Below are 9,454 nucleotides of genomic sequence, written 5' to 3'. Positions count from 1 at the left end.
CTGTCTCTGCCCATCCCCTGCTCGTCCTTGCTGGCTCTCTCTCGCTGGCACTCTCTCTCTCTCTCTCTCTCTCTCAAAATAAACATTAAAAAAAAGGAAGAAGAAGAAGAAACCCCAGGGTGCCTGGGTGGTTTAGTCGGTTAAGCATCTGACCTTTAATTTCGGCTGAGGTCACAATCTCACAGTAGTGAGATTGAACCACGTGTTGGGGTCCGAGCTGAGCTTGGAGCCTGCTTAATATTCTCTTTTTCTCTCTCATCTGCTGCCCCTCCCCAACCCATGCTTGCTCTCTCTAAAATAAAATCTCACTAAGACAAGGCAATCTGAAAAGGCAAACTACTGTATGATTCCAACTCTAGGACATTCTGGAAAAGGCAAAACCATGGAAAAAGATAAAACTAAATGAAAACATCAGTGGGCTTCAGGAGTTGGGGTAGTGGGGAGATGAACAGGCAGAACACAGAGGATTTCGAGAGCAGTGAATATATTCCGTACGATACTGTACTGATGGATACAAGTCATTACACATTTATCCAAACCCATAGAACGTACGGCACCAAGAGTGAATCATAAATTAGGAACTGTGGTTGATGATGTATTAGTGTGTTCATGTAGATGATCAGTTGTAACAAATGCACAGTTCTGGTGAGGGATGCTGATAATGGGGGAGGCCATGCAAATGTGGGGATAACACATATACCACAAATCTTTGTACTTCCCTCTCAATTTTAATGTGTTCTAAAACTGCTCTAAAAATTAAGTCTTTTTTCAGAAGATAAGGTAAACAAACAGTGGATCTTTGGTTAAGAATCAATCAACTGAGAACTTGGAGATATGGGTAATTGAAACACCTCCCATTGTTGGTTGATTCACCTGGCTAAACTTCTGACCCCCTTCCTTCGGCCCTGCTCCACGTTCTCCGTGCCAGAGATAGGCTGACCGTCAAGAAAATGGCCATCACAGTGAGGGAGACTATTCTTTGGCCAAGGATTCTTGAGTTCCCGTGCCCCCCTGTGCCACCCACTAGAACTTCCAACCTGAGGCTTTAGTATACTCTTACTGTGAGTACAGAGCTGTGCTGGGCACCGGAGGCACGTAGAAGGAAGTGTAGACTCACATAACAGGAAATAAGAAATATACACATAATAAGTAAAGCAGTAGTACAAAGCAGTTCGTGATTGGATGTCCAGTAAGTAGCCAAGACAGTTCATCCTGCAGTTTGGAGAAAGGCAAGATGACTCTGGGCTAGAATGGGAAAGGAAGACGTCATGGAGGAGGCAGCATGGACCCTGGCCTTTTAAAGGAGTGCAATATAGGGGTGCCTGGATGACTCAGTTGGGCATTCGACTCTTGGTTTCAGCTCAGGTCATGATCTCAATGTTCATGGGTTTCGAGCTCTGTGTTGATGGTGCCATGCCTGCTTGGGATTCTCTCTCTCCCTCTCTCTCTGCCCCTCCTTGCTTGTTTGTGCTCTCTCTCTCAAAGTAAGTAAATAAAGTTTAAAAAGAAAAAAGGGGTTGCCTGGGTGGCTCAGTTGGCTAAGCATCCAACTTCAGCTCAGGTCATGATGCCACAGTTTGTGAGTTTGAGCCCTGTGTCGGGCTGGGCTGTGCTGACACTCAGAACCTGGAAACTGTTTCAGATTCTATGTCTCCCTCTCTCTGCCTCACCCCTGCTTGTGCACAAACACACACTCTCTCTCTCAAAAGTAAATAAACATTTTTAAAAAATAAAAGGAGTGTAACATGGAGCTTTTTAAACACCTGATAGTGCTCAGTCAAAATCTACACCACCTTCTAGTTGTCTGGCTATGGGCAACTTACTTATGCTCCCTTAGCCTTCGTTTCCTTATCTGTAAAATGGGAACAGTGCTGTTGCAATCCCGCACGGTGCTGTTGGAGGACACAGTCTAAAGCACTCAGCAGTGGCCAGCTCACACTGAACACTCAGCCAGTGGCATTGGCTCGGTTATGAGTGAGAGAAATGGGGGAGTGTGCCACGGCCAGATAGATACAGAGGAAACAAGTAAGTGAGAGAACATGAGGTAGGTGACTAATTTACTCACCTCCAATAAACCACCTCAGACGAGAAGAAGGAAATAAGTTTGTAAAGGAAAGCGAGAGACTGTCCATGCCTGGCTTGTTTGTTTGTTTTAATTTTTTTATGTCTTTTTAAAATTTATTTTTGAGAGACAGAGAAAGACAGCATGAGCAAGGGAGGGTCAGAGAGAGAGGGAGACACAGAACCAGAAGCAGGCTCCAGGCTCTGAGCTAGCTGTCAGCACAGAGCCTGAGGCGGGGCTCAAACCCACGAACTGTGAGATCATGACCTGATCCGAAGCTGGACGCTTAACCAACTGAGCCACCCAGGCGCCCCAATGCCTGGCTTGTTTCAACTTTGACTTTTAAACTTCCAGCAGCAGGAGCCTTTGTTCACAGCAAGAACTTTTACTGGTCACAGAAATAACAGGAGCCACTGGGTAACCGTGAACAGGGCCTCCAACCTCTCTGAGCTGCACTTACCTCATCTGTGCATCGAGGGCCAAAGTACCCCTCGAAGATTGTTGCAAAAATGAAGAGATAGAATAGATGGAAAGGCTTTTATGGAGACCTCAGCATATGCTAAGTTCTCAATTCAGGTTACAGTAACAAAAAAAATTTTTTAATGTTTATTATTTTTGAGAGAGACAAAGATCAAGCAAGGGAGGGACAGAGAAGGAGGGAGACACAGAATTGGAAGCAGGCTTCAGGCTCTGAGCAGTCAGCACAGAGCCTGAAATGGGGCTCGAACCCACAGACAGAGAGATCATGACTCCGAGCAAAAGTCGGCCGCTTAACCAAGTGAGCCACCCAGGGGCCCCCAGGTTATAAATTTTTTAAAGGCACCAAAGGCAGAAACCCGGGTGTGATCTTAGAGCTCTGCCCACTCACTCTTCAATCTCACAAGTGATTCCACTTCCTTTGTATCTTCTGTCGCTCTAGTCTCCCCATTACATGGAAGGTAAGGCACAAGTGATTGCAAGAAGCACCATTATTTTATGTTCTAATTAAACTGCCAGGGGCGTCTGGTGGCTCAGTAAGGTTGAGCATCTGTCTGACTTCGGCTCAGGTCATGATCTCATGGTGCATGAGTTCGAGCCCTGCGTCGGGCTCTGTGCTGACAGCTCAGAGCCTGGAGCCTGCTTCGGAGTCTGTGTCTCCCTCTCTCTCTCTGCCCATCCCCCACTCATGCTCTGTCTCTCTCTTTCTCTCGAAAATAAATAAACTTTAAAAAAAAAAGCCTGCCAATTTAATGATAGCACACCATGTATTATAAGACGCATCCTTATTTTTGGAGAATTTGAAGTGGGTGGGGAGCACCTGGATGGTTCAGTCAGGTAAGTGTCCCAACTCTTGACTTTGGCTTAGGTCATGATCTCATGGTTAGTGAGTTCGAGGCGGACATCAGGCTCTGAGCTGACAGTGTGGAGCCTGCCTCTCTGTCTCCCTCTCTCTCTGCCCCTCCCCTGAGAGCATTCGCTCTCTCTCACTCTCTCTCAATAAATAAATAAACCTAAAAAAAAGTGTGGGGGAAAAGTGTCTTTGAATCATTGAAACAGAGTATTATTATCCAAGTAAGGGAACCAAGGCACACAAATGTTTAGCAGTGTGCCCAGGGTCACCCAGTAAATGGCAAGGGAGCTGGGATTCTTTCCTAAAGAGTCTGACTCCAGAACCCATGCTCTTAACTGCTTCCAGTATGAGTGTCTAGTTCATGTGTCTGTCTTCCCACTATCTGCAGAGGCCCGCAGGGGATGGAATTTTATTTATTTTCACACGTCCTGCACTTGAGCACAAAAGGCAGCACTCAAGAAATATTTGCTGACTGAAAGAATTTAAATCTCCAAATAATCTTTATCCACTTACTTTTTTCCCTCCACTGGATGAAAAATGAAGGATTTTAAAGGATTTTATTTTATTTTTTTTATATTAAAAAATATTTTTAACATTTATTTTGAGCACGAGTGGGAGAGGGGCAGAGAGAGAGAGAGACACAGAATCCGAAGCAGGCTCCAGGCTCTGAGCTGTCAGCACAGAGCCCGATGCGGGGCTCTTGAACCCACAAACTGTGAGATCATGACCTGAGCCGAAGTCGGCTGCTTAACTGACTAAGCCACCCAAGTGCCCCTTAAATCACTTTGTCTTAAAAGAAATAGATAAAACTAAATCCATCAATTTCCAACTTCACCTAAGACATCATATTTAGATTAGTCTAAAAATAATCTAAATCATAATTTACATTAGTCAAAATTATCCCAGACACAATTTATACAGTTAACTATAACATATCCCCATAGATCCCTTCCAACTCAAGAAGTCATCTATTTCCAGGAACAGGTTAGTCAAGGAGGCCTGCTGAAGTGGAAGTTCAAAATGTTTCATCCTTACAGAAATTATGATAATTACGCTGTAGTCTCCTAGTTTGGAAAGTTGTTAATTTTAAGTGCAGGTTCAGGTTGCACATGTAGAATAATAATACTGTTTTAGGATAAAGGTCAGAATTTCAAATGCAATTCAATCTAACCAATAAACCCTAGGCTAACATGGAGAAAGATCTAAGAGAGAAGAAAATCCTACAAATCATTAGAAATATATCTTTAATATCTTCAGCAATCTAAACAATAGTACTACTCCCAAGAGCAACACAACCTCACAGAGCTCCAGAGAAACTGGAAAGGTAGAAATGAGGAACACAGGTAGAAAAGTCACTATTGAAAATAAGACTCAGGAAACTTCCATCAAGTGGACGTAGTGAACTGGGTGGGAGGAAAATGGGGTTAGGAAAGACGGCTCATTCGTTTGATTGGAGAACTAAGTATGTTACATTCTCCACATCCTCCCCTCCTTGTTCTCCAGAAACACCCCAAATTCACCTCATGCATTTCCTCCTACACTGACCTTATACTTCCAAGTCTTGCCTGATATTCAAGGCTTTACTGAGTGCCCCCAATAAGCTATCTCTGTGGGACCATACTGAATTTGAATGTTAGCACTCCCAGGGCTCCCCGAAGATTTCACTGTCCTAATCCCAAGAAACCAAGGTTATCTTCTATGGCAAATGGAACTTGTAGGTGTGATTAAATGAAGGGCCTTGAAATGGGGAGATCATCCTGGACTTATCTGGGTGAGCCCAATATAATCACAAGTGTCCTTAAGAATGGAAGGGAGAGGTCGAAGAGGAGGTCAGAGTGACGCCATAGGAGGGCACAACCCGCTGTTGCCAGCTTTGAAGATGGAGAAAGGGGGCCGCGCGCCGAGGAATGCAATGTTACAGCAAGAGCAGAGAACTACGTGGGGGACATCTGATACTAAGGGCTCGATGGAGTCCAAGAATGTCTTATTTCAAATGATTTGTGATCTGAAAGCAGGCAGGGTTTTAAGAAGAGTCAAGCTATGATGACAAAGCAGCTCTTATGAAGTATTTTCCACTTATTTATTTATTTTCTTTTTATTGAAAAAAATTTTAATGCATATTTATTTTTGAGAGAGAATGCAAGCAGGGGTAGAGAGAGAGATAGAGAATATGAAACAGGCCTATAAGGTACTTTTTCACTTATATAATGTCATTTTAACATTTTTTTAAATTTATTTTTGAGAGACATAGAGAGATAGTGTGATCAGGGGAGGGGCAGAGAGAGAAGGTGACAGAATCTGAAGCAGGCTCCAGGCTCTGAGCTCTCAGCACACAGCCCAACGTGGGGCTCGAACCCATGAACCATGAGATCATGACCTGAGCCGAAATCGGATGCTTAACCGACTGAGCCACCCAGGTGCCCCATGTGATGTCATTTTAAAACATAGAGTTCGATTATCCTAGTCATTGCTGAATGTGCATGGCTCTTACAATTTTCAGAATGTTCCCCCAAACTCTTGTATATCTTATCTGAGATGTGCAAATACTGGAAGCCACAAACATAATAGCTACTTTCATCACAACTTGGAAAAGGACACTAAAACTACCAATTTTACACGGCACTGATTGCACAGTAGCTGCTGAAGAAAAGCTGACTTAAAAAAATTACCCAAAGCTTAGTTATATGTACATAAAAATGATTGTATAAAACTCTAAACTTGGAGAAAATAAAGACAATTTAATATAATTTCAATCTGAGTCCACAGTCATTTGGAAGTGTATAAGATGGTGGCAAGATAAAGCAGTAAAGGTGAATTTTAATAGTGTGGCAAATAAATAAAAATGTCATGATTTAATTACCAGATTTCAGTGCAGCCCAAATAAAAAGCACAGCAATTTTCTTTGCATTCAAAGGATAATGAAATAACTCGACCATTCCTTGCATCAACAATCACAGTATCCCCCCAAGGTTCTGTGTCTCCATAAACCGCTTCATGCCTGAGGACAGAGCTTCTATAACTATGTCCTGAAGTCCTGAGTGGCCCTTTCATTGGCTTCTACCAAAGAAGTTGGTCCTTCCTGCTCTGAGGTGAGCTCAGGATACTGTGTCTATGTTATAAGACTTACTTTTTAAAATTGTTTTTCAAGTTTTATTTATCTTTACTTTGAGAGAGAGAGAGCGCGCACAAGCAGGGGAGGGGCAGTGAGAAGGAGAGAAAAATTCCCAAGCAAGCTCTGCACTATCAACGCAGAGCCCGATGTGTGGCTTGAACTCATGAACTGTAAGATCATAATCTGAACTGAGATCAAGAGTTGGACGCTTCCCCGACTGAGCCACCCAGGCGCCCCTCATACTTACTTTTTGAACCCAGACGATGAATTTCCTCCACTAGGAGGTTAACTTCATGATCCACATTCATTGCTGCCTGAGGAAGAAAGTGAGTCTCTATTATTACCATTTCTATGTCCCATTAACCACATCTTGCCAAACCCAAGAGCCATTCTTTTTTTTCATGTCACATCTGTCATTGTTAATTTACCGTGTCCCTCTTCCTAAAAATACTTGTGTGGTGTACATGACACCAGACTACCTCCATTTTCTCTCTTTATATCTTTACGTCTGTGCTGACCCTACTCCTATTCTACACAAGATATTGTGTCTGTTATTTTCCTTGCACCCACTAACTCTAAACCCATTCTCATGGTGCTCTGCTCTGCACCAAAAATACAAAGGCAAGTGATGCAGGTCCTGCCCTCAGGGAGCTCACTGTTCAGAACGGAGAAAGACGTGGGTTGGATAATAGCCACTCACCAGAGTGGTGAGTCCAAGGCACCTTATTCCTTCCAAAGGAGGAAGCCACAGAAGATGTTGTAGAGGTCAGTGGAGAGATCTGGACAGGGTAGACCATTGGCAAAGGGGGCTCTATGAATGGGGAAGAGCACAAGCAAAAGCACAGAAGCCAACAAGGAAAAAGCACAGCACATCTGAGGCAGGTCCTAAGCTAGAAGCTGGAGTGCCAAGATAAAGGACCACACTCCCAACCTTCCCGGAGCCTGTGGACTAGTGGGGAAAGCAGATCAATGCAGGGCAACTTGAATACTCTTCGATTCGTGCGATGATGTCTCCGGGTCATAGGCAGGGCACTGCAACCTTCTCTGGCAGCCTGATCGCAGTGGAGACCTGTGGTGGGGACCGTTCATCTCAGAGAGCAGTCTGGGACCAGCAGGAGCTGGGAGAGCTCCCTGGGTTCACTAGGTCTTCTTCAGGCTTGTACGCCAAAGACTCTTGACCCAGAAAGTCAGTCTAGAGAAGACCTGTCACTATTTCTTAAAATTAAAGCTCCTTTTATTCATTTACGTAATAGTATGGCTTCGTGTTGCTCTATTGGGCAGGACGGATAGATAGAACAGGCGGACTTGAGAGCCATATAAGAGAAAATTTTCCTAACACTCAAAACTGTCTAACAACGAATAAAGTTTGCGCCTGTTATTGGTAGCACTGATGCAGTAGTATGGATCTGTGAGGGCTACTGGGCAAATCAGCCCACACTGGACAGAAGAGGGAGTCAAATGTCCAAGGGGATTATGGTCGTCTCCAATTCTGACTTTCTGACTTTGGCCCACTTTGAACATCTATCTCTTTAACACTATCCCCCCACTCACCCGCCTAATCGGCAACACACTTCAGCCCCAGTTCTCCTTTAATGAGACTCAACGAGGAAATGCCACTATTAACGTGAATACCTGCATCAAATATAGCATCAAATTAAATGGATGTATTAAGGGTTCAGTTTAAAGAAGGGAAGACAACCAGCATTTCTTTATAATTAATTACACACGAAACCCCTCATCTCTGTTAATTCATGTAATCTTAAGAAAGCTTTGCGAAGTATTTCTTATGTATCCCCATTTTATGGATGATGAAACTGGCTCAGTTAAACGCTGTTGTCCCGCAATTAAATGCTGTTTCTACATCATTCTGTTTCTTCTTCTTCTTCTTCTTCTTCATCTTCTTCCTGGTTAGTATGCAAAGTGTGCTAAATATAATCGGGGGTTGTGTTTGTAGGAAATATGACATGCTGAGTACTTACTAAGGCAGAAGGCTTACAAAGCAAGAAAGGCTCCCTGCCCAGACCCCTACCAGTAGGAAAATAACAGGCTTAGGAACTACTGCTAGCATACATCATTTGGCATGATCTACTTATTTATTTTATTACTTAGCAGGGACAAAGCGGGGGACACTCATTGTTGTTACACTTAGGAAAGCCCGTGACATTTTATAAGGACAGAAGCCTGGCACTGGGGAAAGCTGCAAGATCCACAATAATGAAGAGAGGCCATGGGCAGAGCCAGTCTCGGGGGAAGAAAGAGATGTTCAGAGGGAGGCTCAAGGGGAGGCGGTGGTGGCAGATGCCAGTCGGGCCCTCTAACTGTGTCAGAATCTAATTAGGCATTGTGCGTGGGCCTCACAAAGAAGCGGAATGTCGTTGGATTGGGCCATATGCTGAAATATCCACTTACGAATGTATCTAAGGACCTTCTTACAGTTTTTAAGTTTAGAGGCAATGCATGGAGATTTTCTAATGCTCGAGGAAGAAGGCACACGAGGGCTGGTCACTTCTGTCCGCGGTCCTTCGCAATCCCCGATTAGCAGCCGGCGGGGATCAAAGGATGACTCGGGTTCCTTCCTGCCAGCCCGCGGGCGCGCACACGCTCCATATTTGGTCATCCGCGCTCCAAGTTTGGGAGCTGGCCCGGAAGGGGTCCCAAGCCCCTGTCCCCGGCACGTCGGGGCCGGGGCCGCACTGCTGACTCCGGGGCAGTCCCCGCGGAAACGGCCGCGTCCCGGAAGCCTTTGTCTCGGCCAGTCCCGCACCAGTCCCGCGCTCCCCCGGCGGCCAGTGCGCCCCGGCGAGCCGAGAACGCCAGCGCTCAACGCGGGCGAAGGCAGCCGACCCCGACCCAGGCTCCCCGCGCCCCCAGAGCCCCTCACCACCCCCACCCTCCACACCCACGGCGTGGAGCCTGCGGGGCCGCACCCACCGCCGGCGCCGCAGAGTCC

At 45.2% G+C, this 9,454-nt stretch overlaps 1 protein-coding gene across 3 annotated transcripts in view; it reads right to left on the bottom strand.

Moving 5' to 3' along the window:
• Positions 1–9,454, bottom strand: part of ABRACL (ABRA C-terminal like) — an 11,582-nt gene that overhangs the window by 1,450 nt on the left and 678 nt on the right. The window contains exons 2-4 of one of the 3 annotated variants that reach the window (XM_029943682.1): positions 7,436–8,136; positions 7,205–7,283; positions 6,752–6,818 (exon numbers count right to left, since the gene is read on the bottom strand). In XM_029943682.1, the coding sequence (XP_029799542.1) occupies positions 6,752–6,812 (61 nt within the window). In that variant the 5' untranslated portion in view covers positions 6,813–6,818; positions 7,205–7,283; positions 7,436–8,136. The remainder of the gene's footprint in view (positions 1–6,751; positions 6,819–7,204; positions 7,284–7,435; positions 8,137–9,454) is intronic. The other 2 variants (XM_029943683.1, XM_029943681.1) reach the window with 2 other exon arrangements.

The sequence above is a fragment of the Suricata suricatta genome, chromosome 7, assembly GCF_006229205.1.
Source record: "Suricata suricatta isolate VVHF042 chromosome 7, meerkat_22Aug2017_6uvM2_HiC, whole genome shotgun sequence".
NCBI classification, from domain to species: domain Eukaryota; kingdom Metazoa; phylum Chordata; class Mammalia; order Carnivora; family Herpestidae; genus Suricata; species Suricata suricatta.
The sequence above is the reverse complement of the archived record's forward strand: the minus strand, read 5'-3'. Positions and strand labels throughout refer to the sequence as shown.